Raw genomic sequence first — 25,312 nt, forward strand, 5'->3', positions numbered from 1 at the left:
GGTGTTATGGCCTGGGCATGTGTGGCTGCTGAAGGTACTGGCTCACTTATCTTCATTGACAACTGCTGATGGTACTAGCATAATGAATTCAGAAGTGTATAGACACATCCTATCTGCTCAAACTCGAACAAATGCCTCAAAACTCATTGGCCGGCGGTTCATTCTACAGCAAGACAATGATCCCAAACATAATGCTAAAGCAACAAAGGATTTTTTCAAAGCTAAAATATGGTCAATTCTTGAGTGGCCAAGTCAATCACCCGATCCGAACCCAACAGAGCATGCCTTTTATATGGTGAAGAGAAAACGTAAGGGGACTCGCCCCCAAAACAAGCATCTTCTATATTACTAAGTCTGATCTTGACCGCTTTTGGCCCACTGTTATGCGATTTCCGAGAGAACGCCGCCACCTACGGCCGTCATTTTTGGCCACCTCGCTCAGAGCCCCCCTCCGCCTTCCTGGACCGGAGGATTTTTCCCATCGATGACAAATCAGAAAGATATTAATGTTTTTTACAAATTCACCATACTCTCTGCTGCCCCTGCTGGAGAGAGGGGGAGTGACTAAAACCAGGAAGTGGTTTGCCTCACTCAGTCTCTGCAAGATGGATGAAACCAAAGGGTCACGTCTCTCTGAGCTCTGAATAACACTGAACACATGTCTGCTCAACTGTGAGTCCCCTTAATGTGGTTTGAAAATGAAAATATGGCTTGTTTGAAGTAAAAAGGCACTGCCTGCAAATGGTTGTTTGGGTGCTTTGGCGAAGTTAAAAGGCACTACTTACTGCAAATGGTGGCTTGGGTGCTTTGGCTTGAAGTTGAAAGGCACTACTTACTGCAAATGGTGGCTTGGGTGCTTTGGCTTGAAGTTGAAAGGCGCTACTTACTGCAAATGGTGGCTTGGGTGCTTTGGCTTGAAGTTGAAAGGCACTACTTACTGCAAATGGTGACATGGGTGCTTTGGCTTGAAGTTGAAAGGCACTACTTACTGCAAATGGTGGCTTGGGTGCTGGCTTGAAGTTGAAAGGCACTACATACTGCAAATTGTGGCTTGGGTGATTTGGCGAAGTTAAAAGGCACTACCTACTGCAAATGGTGGCTTGGGTGCTTTGGCTTGAAGTTGAAAGACACCACTTACTGCAAATGGTGGCTTGGGTGCTTTGGCCTGAAGTTGAAAGGCACTACTTACTGCAAATGGTGGCTTGGGTGCTTTGGCTTGAAGTTGAAAGGCACTACTTACTGCAAATGGTGGCTTGGGTGCTTTGGCTTGAAGTTGAAAGGCACTACTTACTGCAAATGGTGGCTTGGGTGCTTTGGCTTGAAGTTGAAAGGCACTACTTACTGCAAATTGTGGCTTGGGTGCTTTGGCTTAAAGTTGAAAGGCACTACTTACTGCAAATGGCTGTTTGGGTACTTTGGCTTGAAGTTAAAAGGCACTACTGCAAATGCAATTACTTCCTGTTTGCACTGTATATTGATTTTAGATAAAACGCTACCACTTGCGTCTGTGATTTTTGCCCATCTTGCTCAGCCCCCTCTGCTCAGCAGGTGTAGAGAATTCTTCCCATCAATGAAAAATAAAAGTGTTATTAGTGTTTAAAAAATGTTGAGAATCTCTCTCCTGTCAATCACGCCATGAAGGCCACACCTTTACCAGTGGGAGGGGGAGGGGTTATAAAACCCGGAAGTGTGGGTGTGGCTCAGTCTCTGCATGATGGGGGAGGGAGAGGTCACGACTGTCTGAGCTGTGAATCAACTGAACACACTGAATGGCTACTGAACTGTGAGTTTGTTGTTTTGTGTGGTTTTATGGTGGTTTCACCCTGCATGAAATGGTATGAAGCTGCATTTGAATTTGGTGGTCTTGCACCCTGCTTGAAATGGAATGAAACTGCACTTGAATTTGGTGGCCTTGCACCCTGCTTGAAGTGGAATGAAACTGCACTTGAATTTGGTGGCCTTGGATCCAGCTTGAAGTGGTATGAAACTGCACTTGAATTTGGTGCCCTTGTACCCTGCTTGAAGTGGTATGAAAATGAATTTGAATTTGGTGGCCTTGCACCCTGCTTGAAATGGAATTTCAAGGAATAGCCATGAGTCAACTGCCAGCCCACCAGCCGTGAGTGAGCTGCCGGCAGCTTGAGGGACTGAGATGCCACCCCAAGAACCCATACCAGCGCTCCAGAAAGCCCCCCCACTAGCCACCAATATTGGAATTGGTGGAGAGGTGGAATATTGTGTCGGGGGACCAGTCCTCCCATGTGAACATGGGACCCAACGGGTCCCACTTAGTCTAGTAAGCTAAAGATGGCTGCAATACAGACCTGGCAGAGCATCACCAGAGAAGGCACCCAGCAACTGGTGATGTCCATACATCTCAGACTTCAATCAGTCGTTGCATGTAAAGGATATGCAACAAAAATACTAAACAAAACTACTTTAATTTACATGACATTGCTGTGTACCAAACATTATGGTGCCCTGCAATGGGGGGGACTATGTATAAACACTGCTGTAATTTCTACATGGTGAAACCAAAATGTATAAAAATGGCCTTTATTAAAATCTGACAATGTGCACTTTAACCACATGTGATTTTTTCTTTTACAAATCTCAAATTGTTGAGTACAGAGGCAAATAAATAAATGACGGGTCTTTGTCCCAATCATTATGGAGGGCAGTGTATCTGTTTCTCTATCAACAGCTGGCTATTGAAGTAATTGCACCTCCTATTTGTGTGCTCTACCCACATCTTCTCAGCGGATGAACCCTCCAGTATGTCCTCCACCACTGTGACATTCTCCCTGCTTAGTTAAGCAATTCCTCCACCTCTTTTACTCCTTCTCTATCACATCTCAAACATCAAAACTTTGGAACGTTGAGCTGCCAGATGTGTCCCTTTCATAACCACATCTCCATAATGGCCACAACATCATAGTCCCAAGAAGTAATCCAGGCTCCAAGGTCATCTACTTTACCCATGACATTGAAATAAACACAGTGCAGCCCATCAGCTTCACCATAATCCTTAGCCTCTCCATTTTAGACATTTAATTTCTCGGGTTGATTGCTTTTGATGAAGCGTTTGAACTGAAGTATTAAAAAGGAATTAAATATCACAAGCGCACAGCTATTTGGTGACACACAACTTCACCTTGTCACCACCTCCACTGCCCCCCAAACTGTAAGACTACTCAACTGAGAGGCACCATTGAATGCGCAGAAATTTCTTCCAACTAAATATCAGGAGGAGTTAAGCCATTGTCTTCAATCCTTCCTGCGTCACATACTCCATCCCGCTTCCTGACAACTGTCCAAAAGGACCTCTTGCTATATATTGGACGACACGTTGAGATCTGGATTGCATTTTGGTGTCATCAATATAACATTTTCTGACTGGCTCCATTTGGTGCTGAAACTCGCACTGCAGTCTTTCCTAAATCAAGACTTGATCAGACAAAGGATCGATGAAGTAATAAATCTGAAACATTAAATCCATTTCTTTCTTCACAGATGTTGCCTGACCTGCCAGGTGTACCCAGTACTTTTGTTTTATTTCAGAATCTTAACATTTTACCTCAGATAAGATAAGGGTATCTAAATTGGAGGGTAATCCTGTGATGAGTGTTTATGTAACAATAAGCTTCGTGGGAAATATAAAACAAAATAGGCTATTTGGCCCAACCAATTCATGCTGGCATTTATACTTGACAACACTTTAATTGGTCCAAGATAAAGCAGTTACTTGGAGAGCATGCTGGACATGAACAAAACAGTCCAGGAATGGTCAGATTTGGAATGCGTTGTCATGTGAGATTCTACTGCTGAGTGAATGATACCTCAATGTAAGAAAACAGTGACAGATTTATCTTGGCAGAAAAACGTTTGAGTGATGAGCGGAGGACAGTAAGTTGACCAACTGAAGGAGCCCTTGGGGCGGTTAGAATTAGGATACAAGTTACTTGAGGACGAAAGTGATCTTTCAATAACTAAGAAAATATTTGGTAATACTTGAAGAAATGAAGCATGGAAACAACATTTTTCCATTGTATCTGATTTGAGTCAAAGAAATTATAATAATAATAATAATAATAAATACTTTATTGATCCCCTCAGGGAAATTCAGATGTCCAGAAGCCCCCAACCAACAAACCCACAGATTCAAAACGAACGCAGACAGAAAATACATAGAATACAATGTGGACACTACCTGAGAGCAATAAATACTTAAAAGACCAATAATTAACAATTAAAAACTAAAAATTGCAAAATGCATCCCCCTACAGACTAGCGGTCCGAATTATAAAATCTAATGGCTGCAGGGGTGAAGGATCTCCTGAACCGCTCCGTTCTACAGGGCAGGGAGTATGATATGTGTTTGTCAAGGAGCATTGTGAGGACACAATCCTCAAATGGACAGCATGGAAACAGAACATCCTTGAGCATTAACTTCACTCAGTTTTGACTAAAGCAGGGAAAATTGTTTGGAGAGAAATACTGAAAACAAAGGAAAATAAAACTGTACGTTAAAGTGTACATCAAGTTATCAAAAATAAAATCTTTCAAAAATACTGTGGCATATATATACATTCCAATGCAGTTTGCAATGATGTGCTTCAATGCAGTTATTAACCTATTTCTCATCTCTGAACAGCACGATTGGAAAATCCTGTAATGCTGCGTAAATACCTGAACTGGAAATGTGTGGCTCACTCAGGCTTCTTGTAGACGTTGGGAATTATGCTGCCCCTTACATTAACATTGCATTGCTAAATTTAAGTCGCTCACAAAAAGACTCCCTTTTGTATGGAGAAATGAAAATAGTAAATTATGGAACTATTATTTGACATAATGTTAATATATTATAGTGTTGTATCACTTCTTCCAAATTCAATATTAATTTGGAGCTAAGAGGAGAAACAGCCATGAATCAGGCTGATAGTTTTACCATTCTTCCATTAAAAGGTCGTGTGGGACGTTAGAGAAGAGAATGATATGTGGAGGGAATCATCCTACCCAGCTTGTTTGGCCATTAAGGATTGTGACCAGGAGAGAAGCAGGTTAAGAAAAAAAAGCAAAGAGAGAATGGAAAAAATGACAGACAGGATGATGAGTGAATCGGTGGGGAAGATGCCGAGGTCAGGGTGATAGCGAAAAAGTGAGAAATGCAAGAAACAAGGCCAACAATCATTAGTAACACAGATCCTCATTAAATTAGTCACGGTTTATGCACTGGATGAGTTTTGAGGGCTCATATAAAGAACAGGCCCACCACTGGATTTTATTTTAGATAATGTAGATGCAGAACAGAGTCCTGGCAAAAAACAGCAGATATTAATTAATTGCTTCAATATAAAAAGACAGCTGAACACACCCAGCCAGAAACGGAAAAAACTGGGTTGAAGATTACCAGTTTGAGTTACAAAGCCCCAGCTCAGGGGGGTTGTGCTATAGAATCAATGGAACTTCCATCCATGAATGACACTCACCAATTCCTGGCTGTCCTGTGTCAGGGGTAGAAATGCAGCTTCTAGTATGGCCACCTGATCCCGGCTCAAGTTCTGCCACAGGCCAATCAGCAGCACCATCAGCTGGGTGGCACTCTTCAGCCTCGTGAAGGCTTGGTAGAGCTTGGTCTGGTTCTCTTCCGCAGCATCAGCTAGAGCTATAATCTGAAGCAAATGAGAACAGATTTACTACAATAATAAACTACTTTTAAACAGGCTTCTGCAGAAACGTAAAGATTTTTCAACTTGTCACAAGGGTCCCAATAAAAACCTGGCAACTTTTCATGGCAAGAAGAAAATAAAATGTTATTGATGTCAACTAAAAGAATGCACATTATTTCATACTGGTTGTAAAAAGCTCAAGTGAGCAAGCATTATAAATTGATCCCTGCATTCATGCTATGGTTGAAAGTTGCTGATCTGGAACATTTCAGCAGCAGTCTCCCAGTCAGAATCCTCTAGCCAATTTCCTAAAGCATTTAAGTGAGAGATTCCGTCATAATACTGACTGCTTCTCATTACTTGGCTCGTTACTGCTTGCCTCTCTGCCTAGTTCTGCTCTGATCCTGACAGTAAAGGGACTACAGCCAACATTTGGTACCGTTATTTTGATATAAAAAGTGTTTTTAATCTACCAAAAAGCTCAGCAGGTTGGGCAGTATCTGTTTCTCTACCACAGACGCTGCCTGACTGATTTCCCGTGTCTACAGTTTTTTTTATTGTGATTTATTTTAATGTGACCCTGTTAGGGCCATTTGCGGGGATTTGCCAGTGGAAGTCATTCACTCTTTAGAACTCAACTGGCGTCTCCATACACTTTACAAGAATTTCAAACAATTGCTCTTTGCTTGCTTTTAGCTTTTCAAGTGGAAGGATGGAACAATGGAGGGAAAAGGATAGCAGTCGTTATGGAATTCAATTAGCAGCCAAAAGATCATGGACTTAAAACACAATGTAGCAGCAGTAAGGAAACCAAATCATACAGCCAAGAGATTACATTGAAAGCCGCAGCTTTATTGCAAAAGTAACTGGTTTATCGGTGTTCTTCAGGCAAAAGAATGCAGGCCAGGTTGCCAGTCCTACCCAGTCCTTCATGTAACTGCTGGGCCACATACTATATGGCTGAACTTTAATGCCTTACATCACTGCTGATATTTTAAACAAAAGGACGCAAAGTGCTGGACTAACTTAGCAGGTCAGGCAGCATCCCTGGAAGAACATGGACATTTTGGGTCAAGACCCTTCTTCAGACTGATGATGACATTTTAAACACTGATCCTCTGCAGGACACTGTGAGCATTTCCCTCAACAATTGTGCCAATGCTAATTTGATTTTAATATCAAGTACAGAGTCATTCAGCATAGAAAATAACCCTTAACCAGCATATCTGTGCCAGCTATCGGATAACACTGTACCCTCACACTAATCCCTTTTCTCAGCATTCAGCTTGTCGCTTTCTATGCCAGGGTGTTTCAAGTGCCTATCGACGCACTTCTTAAATGTCATGGGAACCTCTATCTCAGGTATACCCCCCCCCCGGGCAGTGCGATTTCCTTTGGATGAAGAGATTTCTCAAATCTCCTACCCCTTACTTTATCTGTTCCCCCTGGTAATGACACCTACTCAGTTTTTTTTACTATCTATTGTGTCCTTGTTTATTGATTGCGCCAGAAGGTTAATGTTTGTAATTTTACCCCACATAATGAAGTAAGTAACTTGTCTTCCCTTCTTCACCACTTTATCTAACAGATCTACATCCCTGTTTCTCAGGGTCTTCCTAGGTTCCTACTATTCATTATCTATGTCCTACTTTTTGGGTACTTCCAAAATGCATCACCCCACATCAGGATTAAACTCCATCTGTCATTATTCTACCCTTCTTACCAACTGATCAATATCATTCTGAAGCCAAAGACTCCTCTCCTCACCACCAATGGCAACTATCTATTTTGTCATCTGCAAATTTATTAACCTTTCCCCCTACATTCACATCTACAACATTAACATACATCTTATAAACAATTAAAGTCCCAGTACCAATCTCTCTGGTATACCACTAGTCTCAGGATTCCAATCATAAAATCAACTCCGAACCATCACCTGTTGCACCTGTCACCAAATTGAGTAAGAGCAGCAGACTCCTCTTTTCTAATCAGTTTCTAATCCAATTTTCCAAATTGCCCTGGATCGCATACGTTTTATCTTTTGGACCGTGCGAAATAAAGTCCTTAGTGAAGTCCAGGATGAGTACAACCACCACATTATCTTCTTCAACACAATGAGTCACCTCCTTAAAACATTCTTTCAGTTTTTGTAGGAAAAAACTGCAGATGCTGGTTTAAATCGAAGGTAGACCCAAAATGCTGGAGTAACTCAGCGGGACAGTTTCTTTCAGTTTTGTTAGAGAATTGACCTCCCCTCAACACATGTCATATTCACTGTTCTCCAATCCTCTGGCACCTCACCTATTGCCTGAGAAGAATCTAAAATCTGTCAGAATCCCATCAATCTTCTCTTTTGCAATTCATAGCAGCCTGGTATATGTTCCCTGGCCCTGGGAAGTTATCCAGCTTTGAACCAACAAAGGCATTCCTTCTCTCCAGAGATGCTGCCTGTCTCGCTGAGTTACTCCAGCATTTTGCGTCCATCTTCGATTTAAACCAGCATCTGCAGTTCTTTCCTATACAAAGGCATCTCAGACCTCGACATATTTTATGGTAAATTGTGCGAGGATTCCACTTCCCCCTTCTTAAATTCTCCAACTACAATGCACCACAGCCTACAGGGGAAGTCGCTGAGCCGGCGGACCGTGGTGGAACGCAAGATTCAGCAAATCGTGGCAGCAACCGGCGGACTGCAGCCAGTCGTAAGATACAGCGAATGAAGGCCTGCAGTGGGGAGCCGCCAAGCCGGCCTATGCTCAGAGGACCTGGCGGACCATGGCCTGGAAGTGGAGCCCACCGAGCCACCATTGCTTGTCCCCTGAAGAACAGAGACTGGGAGGATGGAGCCAACGACAATGACGGATGTGATGGGAGAGGGGCAACGCGAGTGGAAGAGGAGACAGAACTTCGGTTTGGCCTAGAAGTCGGCTGTGGGAGGCGCCCCCGGCGATCAAAGGTGGACGGACGAGGAGAGGACGTTGGTTGCTAGTCGACCAAGGAAGGCGATGGATGGATACCCGCAGCAGCCTGGGGCTTGTCTTAATTGGGCACCACTCATAACAGCTGGAGCATGGATTGGTCTTGGAAAATTGCACCAAAACATGGTGCCTCTTGCAAGCGGGTTCAGTAGACTGTATCTGTACAATTGTTAATCAGGGATGGTATTGCAATACTGGACTGTTTGTAAGAAAATAATTTCACTGTGCGTTTGCAAAGAACCTTCTCCATGATGAATACAGATGGAAAGTACACATTTAACACTTCCATTATATCTTCCGGATCCAGAACCAGATTTCTATTTTGGACAATGTTCCAAATTCTTTTTCCTGCTACCCTCTCACCTCTACTATGCTTATAAAAAGCTTTAGGGTTTACCTTAATCCACTTTATCACTTTACTTAGGCTACAATGGAATGCTGCTCAAGTCTGACTTGCATGCTAAACCCTTTTTAATCACATAAAGTTATTTACCATATAGTTGATAGATAATTTAATCACATCTGGTACAAGGTGTTTATTGGAACACTATTGGTACAACCTGGAACTGACTAATATGTAGTATCAAGAAGTGATTGCAATCTATCATTGTTCAAAGGTGATATGGTAAAATTCCTCAACTAGGAAGGAGCAATGTTTTGCAAATGATGCCAGGGAAAGATAATCACGAAAAATGTTTGTGACTGGTCATATGACCACCGATTGAACAAGCAGGATAAAGAAGGATGAATGACCTTCCATAATTTCTACATTCTCATTTTGCCTGTGAATTCACAATGCAATTTAGATAGCATAAAATTGAAAATGTTGGAGATACACAGAGGCCAGGCAGTTCAACAGAGCAAAAAACAGTTAACATTTTCAGGTCAATAACCTTTCATCATTGATCGAATGTATTACCAGTCCCCAGAGATTTTGTTCAGTATATCCAGCATTTCCTTTTTTATTTCAGATCTCCAGTATCGTCAAGAGTGTTTAATTGTAAAATGCACTTGGATCTGTCGTGATATGACAAATTTGATTTATGACAATTGCATTCCCCTGTATAAGTAGCCATGTTAAAATCATGTAAAACAATATACAAGCACAGAAATGCACTGATCTTCACAATCAAATAGGGAGCATCACAGCCTGGTTCGGTTACTCAAACACCCAGTGACGAAGGAGACTGCAGAAAGTGGTAGGCATTGCCCGGTCCATCACGTGACCTCTCCACCATCGAAAGGTTCTACAGGAGGCATCCAATGTCATCAAAGATCCACATCACCATGGCCAAGCTCTCATTCTTCTACCACCATCGGGAAGACAATATACAGGAGCCTGAAAACTGTGACTCCCAGGTTCAAGAACAGCTTCTTCTCAGCAACCATCAGGCTCTTGAACACTGCACAAAACAACCCACGGCCCTACCTCAACAACTGTGATGTACTATGGACTTTATTTTTCTTTTCATTACAGTGTTTGGTTTTGTGCTATTATGGTCTAAGTTACCATGAATAACTGATTATTAATTTATTGAATTATTGATTATTGTCAGGGACAGGCAACTGAAATATCCTACCACAACCAGAGAGTAGTGATGAAATATTATCTACCTCTTTGATGACCTTCGGACTATCTTGCTCGGACCTTGCTGGCTTTACCTTGCCACTAAACGTTATTCGCTTATCATGTATCTATACGATGTAATTGGATCGATTGTAATCATGTATTGTCTTTCTGCTGACCGGTTTGTACGCAACAAAAAGCTTTTCACTGTACCTCGATACACGTGACAATAAACTAAACTGAACTGCATGTTTATTTGTGTTGTGTAGGAAGGAACTGCAGATGCTGGTTTAAACCGAAGATAGACACAAAATGCTGGAGTAACTCAGCGAGACAGGCAGCATCTCTGGAGAGAAGGAATGGGTGATGTTTCGGGTCGAGACCCTTCTTCAAACTGGAGCTATTTGATCCCCTTAGCCACAAGGGCCACATCTAACTCACTCTTAAATATAGCCAATGAACTGGCCTCAACTACCCTCTGTGGCAGAGAGTTCCAGAGATTCACCACTCTCTGTGTGAAAAAAGTTTTTCTCATCTCGGTTTTAAAGGATTTCCCCCTTATCCTTAAGCTGTGACCCCTTGTCCTGGACTTTCCCAACATCTGGAACGATCTTCCTGCATCTAGCCTGTCCAACCCCTTAAGAAGTAACTCGGCAGGTCAGGTAGCATCGCTGGAGATAAAGGATAGGTGTCGTTTCTGTTCGGGACCCTTATATGGTCCTTCAGACCCGACCCAAAACGTCACCCATCCTTTTTCTCCAGAGATGCAGCCTGACCCACCGAGTTACTCTGCGTCTATCTTCGGTATGTAAACTAGCATCTGCGGTTCCTTTCTACACACTAATATAATTTGATCTCGTCCTCAGGTCACAGAAGCTCTGCTATAACTTTTGAGGTCAGAATTGTATCGTCATTTGGAGAGGACGGTATTCTGCAGAAGATAGACACAAAGTACTGGAGTAACTCGGTGGATCAGACAGCATCTCTAGAGAGAAGGAATAGGTGACATTTCAGGTGGAGACCTTTCTTCAGACAGCACCACTTACACTTGAAAATAAACAGCTAAGTGGGGAGGTTGAGTGGGAACAAACAGCCCAACAAACCAGACCGCAAATCCATTAGAGTTCCTTTAGCGTCTTGCAAGCTGTACAAAACCGATCATCACCACTGATATAACTTATTCAGTAAAATGCAAAATCCATACTGCACAATAACCACCCCCCCCCCCCCCCCCCCCCCCACCAAGAACAATAGCCAAATCTATAGATATGCCCCCCCCCTCCCCAATCCGGTTTTACACTAGATCAACGGGTACACCGTGCTCCTTGATTAATTCCATCTCCACTGAAAGTTTACTGGAAGTTTATACACATATACAGTATACCTGGAGTATTGCGTACAGTTTTGGTCTCCTAATCTGAGGAAAGACATTCTTGCCATAGAGGGAGTACAGAGAAGGTTCACCAGACTGATTCCTGGGATGGCAGGACTTTCATATGAAGAAAGACTGGATAGACTTGGCTTGTACTCGCTAGAATTCAGAAGATTGAGGGGGGATCTTATAGAAACTTACAAAATTCTTAAGGGGTTGGACAGGCTAGATGCAGGAAGATTATTCCCGATGTTGGGGAAGTCCAGAACTAGGGGTCACAGTTTAAGGATAAGAGGGAAGTCTTTTAGGACCAAGATGAGAAAATCATTTTTTACACAGAGTGGTGAATCTGTGGAATTCTCTGCCACAGAAGGTAGTTGAGGCCAGTTCATTGGCTATATTTAAGAATGAGTTAGATGTGGCCCTTGTGGCTAAAGGGATCAGGGGTATGGAGAGAAGGCAGGGATGGGATACTGAGTTGGATGATCAGCCATGATCATATCGAATGGCAGTGCAAGCTCGAAGGGCCGAATGGCCTACTCCTGCACCTATTTTCTATGTTTCTATTCCCCGTCCACAGCAGGCGTTCTGAGGTAGTTGACATGTGTAAAGAGATATTTTATCAACACTTACCTCCCCTCGACTTACACATCCCGGATAACTAGTAGTTACTTGTTGGGATTATCAAATTTTTAAAAATTGCACCCCAATTTTTTTTCCTCTTTGGATTTTTTTTTCCTCTGGAAAAAAAGGGGGGTGCGACCGCACCCATCGCATCCCCCCTTCGGACGGCCATGAACAGGCTACTAGACCTTTTAAACCTATTAATAATATCTCCTGACAGCAATTGAGTACCCAAAGGCAGTGGAGCTCCTGACCCTGTGGTTTACATAAACAGTGTATAGAACCAGGAAACATCAGGGAGCCAAACTGTACCTAGAAACATGGTCGCCGGGGGCAGCGGCAAGTAAGAATGAAGCCCCCCTTCCCCACTCTTGGCTCAAGAGAAAGTTAGATTTAGCTCTTAGGGCTAAAGGAATCAAGGGGTATGGGGAAAACGCAGGAACGGGGTACTGATTTTAGATCATCAGCCATGATCATATTGAATGACGGTGCTAGCTTGAAGGGCCGAATGACCTACTCCTGCACCTATTTTTCTATGTTTCTATGTACAGTTCCTATAAGATCCTATTGAGGATATGAGGGAAAAGACTGCTTTGCCAGAGGGGCATGAGGCAATGCTGTGTATTTTGTTTCACAGAGACATGGCTTATCCTAGGTCAAGGTGAGAGAGCTATCCCTTGTTCCCACTTTAGAAAATCAGACCACTTGGTTGTGCTTCTTCTTATGTATAGGCAGTGACTGAAAGAGGTCAATTCCAACCAGAAGGATCGTACAGAGCTGGTCTGGGAAATCAGAGAAGTGACTTTGTGACTGTTTAGCATCAGTCACCTGGGCGATGTTCAAGGACTGCGCTTGATTCATAAGATCTTTCATGAAGGTGAATCCTCAGGAAGCAGATGGCAAGCGTTTTATGAGCATCTTCATCCTCTCACTAATGAGGTCCTAGGTCTTTACCTGCTTTACATCCATAATAACAGTGCCCAAGAAGATCAAGGTGCCATGCATCAATGGCTATCGATTGTATTTGCTTCAGTTATAATGAATTGCTTTGAGAGGTGGGGTCTGACGCATATCAATTCCAGCCTTAGTAAGGACCTGGACCCTCTACAATTTACGTACCGCAACAACAGATAAACAGTGACGCAACCTTCTGAGGAAGGGTTCCAATCCGAAATGCCACCTATTCTTTTTCTCCTGAGATGCTGCCTGACCCACTGAGTTACTCCAACATTTTGTGTCTATCTTTGGTATAAACTAGCATCTACAGTTCCTTCCTACTCAGTGACATGATCTTGCTGGCTCTCCATTCTGCACTGGATGACATGGACAATAAGATGGTTGGGGCATTGAGTATAAGAGTCGTGATGTCATGGTGCAGCTCACTAAGACTTTGGTTAGGCCGTACTTGGAGTTTTACATACAGCTCTGGTTGCCCCAATACATGAAGGATGGCGAGGCTTCAGGTTTACCATAATGATGCCTGGATTAGAGAGGTTGGACAAACTTGGATTGTTTTCTCTTTCCAGACACTCACCACCGAACATTCCAAGTCTGTCCAATCCCTTCCTGTAATTAATACCCCCTAATCCAGGCATCATTCTGGTGAATCTCCTCTGCACCCTTACCAAAACTTCCCATCCTTCCTTTGTTTTGGTTGCACTACGTACTTCCGTTTTGCACTATTATGGCCTGGTTACAAAGAATGTTTAATTATTAATTTATTGTATTATTATGACATATTTATTTGTTGTACATTTGTATCATTGGACCTGCAAAACTGCAGCAATAAAGAATTTCATTGTTCTATTGCTGGTATATATGACAATTAAACACTCTTTAATCTTACCTTTGGCAAATTGTGGAAGCTTGAAGTAGTAAATAAGGAATTTTTAGGATGCTAAGAGCGATCTCTGCTATGATAAGGCTTAATGATGCCTTACAATGAAGATAGGGGGATGGAATAAATCAGTTTGCACTGACATGTTGAAAGCATCTGATCATGAAGAGTGGGAGCTATAATTATAGGTTCTGAATAGACGCAAGGCAGGGAACAACTTCTCACATAGTGGAGGCATAAGACCTCCTCCAATCTTGCATTTCCCAACAGGCTTAGAATTCACACATTGAGCCCAACCCATAGTTTGGAACAACTGATAAACCACCAGGAATGCACAGCCTGCATAACACTATAGAAAATACAATCCCCCTATTTAGATAACAAGCTAGCATCACTTGAATTTTCCTCCTGGTTTTTGATCAGTCACTGATCTTATTACCACCATACATAATACTTTGACTTGTCCATTGTTCTCTGTGGCCTAAACTTCTGTACCAAAAATATTAGTAAGGTCAAACTGAGTGCAAAGCTCCTCAGAATTGTTGAATACATTGTCAGTGAGATCTGCATTGTTCTTGCGGATTAAGAGTCAGTTACAAGAGTCTTTGAAGGAGGTTTATACACATTTTAGCTGTCTGCCTAACCATTGTGATCTGTCTGTGAAAAAGGCTAACTTTAGCTCAAATTGAAGTGAGATTAATTTCTAATTCTTGGTACAAATGTAAATAAACTGGACTACAATTAAACTAAACTAGTCGTAGGCAAGACATTTGTGATATCTCCATTAATGGTCAGTCCATAGCAAAATTGTATCTGCTTGCTTTAAGATCTGGGCAGAGGTCCATCGTTGCTTTGTTGCAAGCGGCTATGTCAACTGGTGCCAACCTAGTCTCATACATACACGAAGTCTGCATTGGCATAGAAGACAAAATGTATATCCTAAAGGCCTCAAGGGCTTTAAAAATGTATTCAAAGCAGAATTAGACTCCTGTGAGAAACCTAGCTCCTACAGAATGGGTAAAAGAATCCTAATCCTGGATCAAATGATATCTTGTTCCTACATTCCTTTCTGTTAATTCACCAATTATAAATAACAATGATCAAAGCCTCCCTTAACATGGTTTACTGATAGATAATATTTTGTCCCATGAAAATCTGACGGTTTATTGGATGTGTCAGCTTCCCTATCCCTTTCTCTAACCCAGGGTATACACTCTCTCATATCAATGAATAACAGGTAATATATTGGTACTGATGAGAGTCTTTTTCCAAATTGTGGAGAATACAATTTACTAACACCATCACTTGTGACTGATTTTCGTAACATTGCTGACTCTATGCACCCCCATAAATCAACATCAATTGGGAAATAGGTGCCAATATCTCTCCAGCCTTTTTCCAAAATCTGTTAAACCAGACATCTCAAAATATAGAATGTAAGAACACATCGTAATATTTTGTTTTGTGTTTGTTATTAACAGATGATTAGACCAGATTGCTTCTTTAAGCATTACTGAATAAACTTTATTTTCCAAAGATTCTTTTCTCCCTTGAAAACTGTATATATCCCTATGTGGGACCAAAAAAAGTTTGTTTCTTTAGCACTTTCCATGATCTCTGGACATTGCAAAAACACTCTAAACTCTCTAAACTACTTGCTAAGTGCGGCCAATTGTAGTATAAGAAAACAAGGATCTAATTTACATATATCAAAACCTCTTGCAAGCAGCAATGAAACACATGAATAGATAACCTAATTTTGGACATTGATTAAAACATAAACGTTGGTCAGGTCATTTGAGAATTTGTGCACAATTCTTCAGTTAGAGCTTTTACTTCCACCTAAAAGAGCCGTAGTTTAATATCACAAACAAAAGATGTCTGATGGCATCTTGTAAAAATATGAGACTCTGGTTTGGAAACATGACTTCAATATTGTAGAAAAACAACCAATGTGAATTTGGTTCCTGTCAACAGGAAACCGAGCAGATTTTCATTTGATGGATCATTGATTATTAAAGCTTTTTTTAATTTTCAAGTCATATTGCCAACAGCCAACATTCAAAACTCTGTGAAAATGTTGATGAATACCAAATTGCAAGATCCTAATCTTGATTGAAATTTATCAGATATTTTAATCCGATGTGTTTAATCATTATATTGCCACTGGTAATTACTGTTTTTATTTTAATAGGCTAATAAAAAGGAACAGCAACTTACAGTCATCATGCAGATTTCATAGAAATCTGTGAGCAGTTGAATTACAAAATAACCCAACTCCCTCAATAGCTTGCATCATAAATGTTGTGTGGGGTCTGCTGTACCCACAGGTTGAGGAACAATCAGTTAGCATGTCTGTGCATCAATCCCATCCAGTTACTTTGCTGAAAATTACCCTGGGCTCAGTTAAGAAATTCAATTAAACAGTTGGAAACATCTGGGCTAACATACACAGATTGGCTCCATGAACATTCAGTTCTCCGTGGGAAATTATACCCAGTAAGAGTCATTGCCTTCAGGTGATGTGGACTACGGAAGGAAATTGCAATTCTCTATGAACAATAAATATTGCTGTGCACTTTGTTTCAGTATCTTGAAAGAGAGTTTAGCTGGTAACTTGCTTTTAGTTTACATTAGAAATAATTACAAAATATTCACGATTTGGAATATTGCTGGCACAAACTATTTTTCAAACCATCATCTCCTCCCACTTTCTTCATCGCATTCCATTATTTATTTTATTCTCCCTCGTGAGGGTAAAACAAAGTAGAATCATACAGCACGGAAACAATCCCTTTGGCACAACTTATTCATACCGACCAAGAAGCTCCATGTACGCTAGTCCCATTTGCAAGTGTTTGCCCCATATCACTCTGAATCGCTGTTATCTCCTTTGTTCCTGGGCATTGGTGTTAACAAATTTTTAGAGGCATGCATGCCCAAGAACCTGTTCATTCTTTCAACTGCTGTTCCGTTGAAGACAGGTTTAGGGATTCACAGCTTCCCTTCCTAAATTCAATCAGCTCCTTGGTCTTGTTAACATTGAGTTGGTATGGCATCATTCAGATTTTCAATCCCCCTCCTGTACTCTGACTCATCATTATCCATTATTACTCAAACATACTGAACATCTTAAGTATGCGAGTATGAGGATAGCTCCTTTCCTTGCTATTTGTTTTACTGGCTTTATGATTCATGGCTTGTTACCAAACTCAATATTGTCAGTTCTGCTAGTGCCGGCTATTAAGGATAAAGCTGGTAAAGTAGGCAGCCTAAATAATTACAAGCCCATAGCTTTAACCAGCATATTGACAAAAGTCCTAGAAATAATTCTGCTGGAGAGATTAAATGAGTTTGTTAACTCCACAAATAACCAGTTTGGTTTTAAAGTTAAACATGGCACTGACCTGTGTATGTATGCCCTAAAGGAAATTGTAAACAAATATAGAGGTAAAAACTCATCAATTCGTATGTGCTTTATTGATGCTTCGAAAGCCTTTGATCGTGTTAATCATAGAAATCTGTTCGTTAAATTGAGTAAAGGAGGGGTGCCTAAATACATTGTGAAAATTCTGGCTTACTGGTATGCCCACCAGACTATGTAAGTAAAATGGGGAAATAGGGTCTCAGTCCCATTTGGGGTTAGCAATGGTGTTAGACAAGGGGGAATTTTGTTCCCAGTCCTTTTTAATCCATATATTGATGATCTGTCCAAGCAATTGAAAGCCTGTAATACTGGATCAATGATTGGTAATACTTTAGTGAACCATATTATGTATACAGATGATCTTGTGGTCTTCAGTCCATCTAGCGCTGGTCTCCAGCAGCTCCTTACTATATGTTTTCTGTATGGTGTGGAACATGATACCAAATTGAATGCTGGTAAGAATGCTGTTATGTTTCAAAGCAACCACATCTTCAAAGCAACCACCATTTTCATTTTCAAATCTTCAAAGCAACCACCATTTTCATTTTTAAAGCAACCACATCTTCAAAGCAACCACCATTTTCATTGTCAAAGCAACCACCATTTTCATTTTCAAAGCAACCACATTTTCAAAGCAACCACCATTTTCATTTTCAAAGCAACCACATTTTCAAAGCAACCATCATTTTCATTTTCAAAGCAACCACATTTTTAAGGCAACCACCATTTTCATTTTCAAAGCAACCACTTTTTCAAAGCAACCACCATTTTCAATGCAACCACATTTTCAAAGCAACCACCATTTTCATTTTCAAAGCAACCACATTTTCAAAGCAACCATTTTCAATAAGCCAAAAATAGCTTTTGCATTTTCAATAAGCCAAAAACAGCTTTTGCATTTTCAATAAGCCAAAAACACCTTTTGCATTTTCAATAAGCCAAAAACACCTTTTGCATTTTCAATGCCAAAAACAGCTTTTGCATTTTCAAACCAAAAAACACTTTTGCATTTTCAAACCAAAAAACACTTTTGCATTTTCAAACCAAAAACAGCTTTTGCATTTTCAAACTACATTTTCAAACCACATTAAGAGCACTGACAGGTCAGTAAAGCCGCTCACAGTTTTGTAGACATGTGTTCAGTGTTATTCACAGCTCAGACTGAGTTGTGACCTGTCACTCCCCCTATCATGCAGAGAACTGAGGCACCTCCACACTTCCGGGTTTTATAGTCCCTCCCCCCTCTCACCAGAAGGGGCGAGGCCTTCATGGCGTGATTGACAGGAGAGAGAATCTCAACATTTTTTAAACATTAATAAGTCTTTTATTTTTCATCGATGGGAAAAATCCTCTTGTCCTGCACAGCGGAGGGGGACTCTGAGTAAGATGGCCAAAAATCACAGCCGTAAGTGGTAGCGTTTTTTCTAAAATCAATATGTAGTGCAACAGGAAGTGGTCAAGATCAGAGTTTTAATTATATAGATATGACAGAAAGCTGAAGATGCATTTGCCATGGGTCAGGGTTCGAATAAATTAGTTTTATGGTATTTTAAATGAACAGTATAATTTATAAACAAGTTGCTTATTCAAGGCCAGCAAAGAAAGTAAATTCATTGGGAGGACAAACGCAACATTGCTGATGATATGATGGCGCAGGCAGTAGGTTGGGCGATCGTTTCACCGAACACCTCCGCTCAGTCCGCAATAACCTACCTGACCTCCCGGTGGCTCAGCACTTCAACTCCCCCTCCCATTCCCAATCCGACCTCTCTGTCCTGGGTCTCCTCCATTGCCAGAGTGAGCAACAGCGGAAATTGGAGGAACAGCACCTCATATTCCGTCTGGGGTCCTTGCGTCCTTATGGCATTAACATTGAATTCTCCCAATTTGGCTAGCCCGTGCTGTCTCCTCCCCTTCCTTAACCCTCTAGCTGTCTCCTCCCATCCGCCCGCCCTCGGGCTCCTCCTCCTCCTCCCCTTTTCCTTCTTTCTTTCCCCACCCCCCATCAGTCTGAAGAAGGGTTTCGGCCCGAAACGTCGCCTATTTCCTTCGCTCCATAGATGCTGCTGCACCCGCTGAGATTCCCCAGCAATTGTGTGTACCATTGCTGATGATATACTGGTAGGTGAAAAAGTAAGCAGTTAACAGGGCAGAAAGCATCTGCAAAGACAGATTATCTTTCATATTGGTAATGCTTTTCATGGGCTCGCATGCCCAACTGCACATTACAGTAAAAGTTAAGCTTTAACTGGAGTCACTGTCACATGGTAGAAAACACAGCAGCTAAATCACGCATAAAGCAGATTAACCTATCTCAGGGATGGTGAACAAATCCTGACGTAATTCTTTTACTCCAAAGGTAACTGATCAGTTTCGTAGAGCAGGAGTCAGAGGCACCAGCGGTTAGCTATGACATTATGCTCAAATCCTTGGGATTGGAACACAACCTTGATATCCAATGAGCTACAGCCATCGAAGGTTGGATTAAAGATCAACTGCCAGAAGATTAAGACTATGCAGACTGGAGACTAGCAGCCAATAGACCACTGATAATCAATGGGGAACCTGTGGAAAACGTCACAAGATTTACCTATTTTGGCAGCATGTTCACAGCAGATGGAGGTAGAGGTCGACATCAACTCCTGAATTGGTAAAGCTGCATCAGTCTTCAGAAGAATGCAGCCAATATGGTCTAGTGGCGGTATATCTAAGATGCTAAAAGTCAAGCTCTTCCATTCCGTAGTCCTCCCTACAGCCGTCTATGCCAGTGAGACATGGAAAATCAATGTGAAGATGAAAAAGAAATTAGATGCATTCCAACAGCGCTGCTTGAGGAAGATCCTGAAGACTAGCTAAAGAGACCACATCACAAACGAGGAGATATACAAGGAAACTGCAACAAAGCCTCTCAGCCAGGACTTAGAGGTATGCAGGATGAAATTTGCAGGACATGTACTCAGAATGTCACCAGAATGTGCACCTAAGATAGCAATGACATGGCAACCTGACGGAAGAAGGAAAAGAGGTCGCCCAAAACTCACATGGAGGCAAACATTCCAGAAGGAGTTGGAAGCCTGGGACGCTAACCTATTGAGGGTGGAAGACGTCGCACATAACCAAACAGAATGGCGAAAGCTAGCTGCCCAATGCACTCAACAGTGTGTGAGAAACTAAGTCTAACGGCCATCGAACGGCTATGCTTTGCGTAAAAACAGATTATAGCACTTGACAAAAAAGATGCAGATAATGTGAATTGTAACACTATTCACTCCATGTCAAAGACAAACTAGTAGAATGCATTTTTTTAATGACAATTAAATGACATTTTAATGACAAAACCTGCTTGTGAGAAAGTCATTTGGACATCTTAAGGAATACAGCAAAGAGGGGCCACGTTATTATTTGGGAATAGGCATCCATGTGAAGAGCTGAAAGAAGCAAACAGTTACACTTGGAAGGTACACAAAAATGCTGGAGAAACTTAGCGGGTGCAGCAGCATCTATGGAGCGAAGGAAATAGGTAACGTTTCGGGCCGAAACCCTTCTTCGATGCAAGAAGGGTTTCGGCCCGAAACGTTACCTATTTCCTTCGCTCCATAGATGCTGCTGCACCCGCTGAGTTTCTCCAGCATTTTTGTGTACCTTCGATTTTCCAGCATCTGCAGTTCCTTCTTGAACACTTACACTTGGAAGCAAGGTGGCTCCTGGTGAAGGTGACTATACATATAAAATGGCCCAAATCAATATTAATATATCAGACACAGGCACATATCTTGCATGAATGCAGCCCTCCAAGGTAAAAAGCCAATTTAGATTTTAGTTATTTGTGGAGAAAGGTTAACGCTTGAAATACTTTATGTACTGAGATAGTAGGGAAGGTAGTAGGGAGGGTGGTGTGGAGCATTAGAGACTGATTGCATCTGCCATTAACAGAATGTTACATCAGTTGAACGTTTTAACAGAGGATACGTGCTAAAAGACTATATTCCCTAAACATTGGGGCCAGGCAGGGTCTGGTCTGGCCCTGTACATTCCTACGTTATTGGGCAATAATACAAGCATTTCAACTAAAGGGCCTGTCCCACTGTACGAGGTAATTCAAGAGTTCTCCCGAGTTTCCCGATTCGAACTCGGACAATTACGGTAATAGCCGTTCGTAGGTACTCGGGGCTCTCGTGGACATTTTTCAACATGTTGAAAAAACTTCACGAGCTTACCAAGTACCTGTCGTTAGCATTACGAGCCGTTAAGAGACGTCCCGAGCTCCGACGTACCCACTACATACATTCTATGTACTTACCACGAGTTTGATTTTTTTTTAAACTCGGGAGAGCTCTTGGGTAAACTTGTATAGTGAGACAGGCCCTTAATACCGTCACTATAGCTGATAATTGGAATTGCAGGGATAACATGTTAAATGGTCATTGTTTCGAAGCAAAATAGAAAAGGATTTAATGGTTAATATATTTGGGCCTTCGAAGCTCAGTAAATACAAAAGCTAAAGCAGATTTGTAGCAAACTGGTTAAGTAAGAAGCAAATGAAGATCATATGACCACCACTTCCAGGCATGATCACATTTTACAAGGATTAATTTCAGATACTGTATTTTCATTTTTTTCACTTTTGTATAAAGACTCCTCAAAATGGTTTACCTTGGTATTTATCTGTTTACAGCTGCTCACCAACTTCAATATAGTTGTTAAATCAATAGAAAAGGAAGATTACATAGTAATCAAAAGATTTACCAAAACATTTACAATTCAGTTACCAAGTTATAAAAGCAACAGTTAACAGAAATAGTATCAAGCTAAATTTCTGGAAAAAGGATTAGTTTAAGTGATTACAGTGGTATAATAAGCCACTTACCACTTGTCATTTTATTTATTTCTTAATTTTGAATATATTGGGGAAAATACACAAGCAGATTAGCTCCTGTGAAACTTTGACACAGCCACAAGAAGCTTTGTTGTACTGAGAAGGACATCGTAACAAACAGGATGTTCAGAGCAGCCTGTCAGTCTCTGCTAAGATTAAAGTAAAGCAGCCGGCTGCCAAACTCCAGGCCAAGCTCAACAGCCTAAGAAAGAGGCAGATGAGATGGTTATCTGGTATCACTGCAAAGCAATGCTGAGATCAGCTTTCGCTCTAAATCGTAAATCTCTCTTACCACCTGTGAGAGATTCTATTGTTAAAATGAACTCATATCATTTTCCACCAACACCACGGCCACACTAATTACTTCCCAGCAGAAAAATGAAGTGTCCTTTCATATTAACAGTGGCAGGTTTCCGAGGCAAACTTGCTGACTCTTTTCAGCAGAGTTTACAGCGGCCAAAGTACACCAATGGCAACTTGTTGTAACGAGTCCCAGTTATACTTCAGTCTCAACAAGAACACCGAACATTACATTTGTCATTTAGCACAGTGGGAAAATTGATAAAAGCTAGAGATAACGTGAGCAAAGACCCGGTGGCCTCCGAGAACAAATACCCAGCAGGACGCCTGTGGCCATGTTTGGCGGCAGGCCTGGCTCACAGCTGTGAAGAGCCCAGTGGGCCATTGCCAGCAGGGGGGAATCTCTGAAGACCGGAAAGTAGAGGAGGGAGCCAGTGTGCCAGTAGGAGAGGTACCGGGGGCATTGCCTCCAGCGACTTCACGATCTGCTGCAGGAGGTGCCCCTCTATGACACAGACAACACAACAAAAGGACCAGCACTAATCCTTGCAGAATACCACTTCAGAGAGGTAAGAGAGGTGACTAAGTCCAAAAGATGAGTTTTCAAAAAAATAAGGAAGATGGTAATGTTAACTCGAGACCAATTACTGTGGAGCTATTAGCTGAAGAACCTGAAAAGTTCATCAGTAATGGTAAAATGACCGGAAGAATGGAGATGAGGAGGAATTTCTTCAGCCACAGGGTGGCGAATCTGTGGAATTCTTTGCCATTGATGGCAGTGGAAACCGTCACTGGGTATTATTAAAGCGGAGATTGATAGGTTCTTGATTAGTAAGGGGATCGAAGGTTACGGGGAGAAATGGCCTAAGTCTTCTCCTATTTCTTATGGAAGCAGTCAACCACTGGATCAGAATTAAGAGCATTCTGAGGAGGCGACAGTAGGTATGAAAAGTTATGGAATGTTGCAGAAGTAACATAAATTAGATATTGAAGAATTCATGCATGGTAAAAGTATACCCGGGTTCGATCCTGACTACGGGTGCTGTCTGTACGGAGTTTGTATGTTCTCCCCGTGATCTGCGTGGGTTTTCTCCAAGATCTTTGGTTTCCTCCCACACTCCAAAGAAGTACAGGTTTGTAGGTTAATTGGCTTGGTAAATGTTAAAATTGTCCCTAGTGGGTGTAGGATAGTGTTAATGTGCGGGGATCGCTGGTTGGCGCGGACCCGGTGGGCCGAAGGACCTGTTTCCACGCTGTATCTAAACTAAACTAAAAGTTTTTTTGCACAACTTTAGTTTTTTTCACTACTTCAGATTGCACTACATTCTTTTCATCGTTCTGCTGTTTTGCTCTCGTCGTATTTATTGTTGTATTTATCTACCATGTATAATGTTTAGTCTCTGACCTTCATGCAAAAGTATAGTTCCATTGCACCATGGTGCAAATGACAATACACTAATCAGATCAGAATCTTAAAACTGGCCATGATCTACTACAGGCAGATGTACTGAAAGGTTGCTACATTTCAAGGGAAACAAAGTGGATGAGAGACTGTGAGAACATTCCACACACCCTCTAAATTTATTTTCCAACCTAGCCTCCTTAAAAGAAAAAGAAAATCAAATGGAATAGTATTAGAAAATGCTTGAAACTCAAGCAGGTCAGGCAGCATTTTGGAAAGAGAAACAGTTACCCTTTATCAGTCTGAATAAAGTCTAAACTCTTGAATAAACTTAGTCAGAAGGAGGGTCTTAACACGAAACGTGTCCTATCCATGTTCTCCAGAGATACTGCCTGAACTGCTGAGTTACTCCAGCACTAGTGTCCTTTTGTGAATTAACCGGCATCTGCTGTTCCTTGTTTCTATTCTTTCTCAGAACTGAGAGTCCTCCCTCTGAAATGAGAGTTCTGAAGCAGACTTTCTGCAGCTCACATTGCTGCCAGAGTGTTTCTGTTGAAAAATAATACATTGCAAAGGTGGTACTATAATTTTTGATTATAACCATATAACCATATAACAATTACAGCACGGAAACAGGCCATCTCGACCCTTCTAGTCCGTGCCGAACACGTATTCTCCCCTAGTCCCATATACCTGCGCTCAGACCATAACCCTCCATTCCTTTCCCGTTCATATAACTATCCAATTTATTTTTAAATGATAAAAACGAACCTGCCTCCACCACCTTCACTGGAAGCTCATTCCACACAGCCACCACTCTCTGAGTAAAGAAGTTCCCCCTCATGTTACCCCTAAACTTCTGTCCCTTAATTCTCAAGTCATGTCCCCTTGTTTGAATCTTCCCTACTCTCAGTGGGAAAAGCTTATCCACGTCAACTCTGTCTATCCCTCTCATCATTTTAAAGATCTCTATCAAGTCCCCCCTTAACCTTCTGCGCTCCAAAGAATAAAGCCCTAACTTGTTCAACCTTTCTCTGTAACTTAGTTGCTGGAACCCAGGCAACATTCTAGTAAATCTCCTCTGTACTCTCTCTATTTTGTTGACATCCTTCCTATAATTAGGCGACCAAAATTGTACACCATACTCCAGAATTGGCCTCACCAATGCCTTGTACAATTTTAACATTACATCCCAACTTCTATACTCAATGCTCTGATTTATAAAGGCCAGCACACCAAAAGCTTTCTTTACCACCC

General features: G+C 41.6%; 1 protein-coding gene across 5 annotated transcripts in view; it reads right to left on the reverse strand.

Annotated features, from left to right (window-relative positions):
* The window catches only part of bbs9 (Bardet-Biedl syndrome 9), a 375,470-nt gene that overhangs the window by 154,009 nt on the left and 196,149 nt on the right, over nucleotides 1-25,312 (reverse strand). For all 5 annotated transcript variants that reach the window (XM_033019150.1, XM_033019148.1, XM_033019149.1 and 2 more), the window contains one exon: nucleotides 5,490-5,672. In XM_033019150.1, the coding sequence (XP_032875041.1) occupies nucleotides 5,490-5,672 (183 nt within the window). The remainder of the gene's footprint in view (nucleotides 1-5,489; nucleotides 5,673-25,312) is intronic.

The sequence above is a fragment of the Amblyraja radiata genome, chromosome 4 (genome assembly GCF_010909765.2).
Source record: "Amblyraja radiata isolate CabotCenter1 chromosome 4, sAmbRad1.1.pri, whole genome shotgun sequence".
NCBI lineage: Eukaryota > Metazoa > Chordata > Chondrichthyes > Rajiformes > Rajidae > Amblyraja > Amblyraja radiata.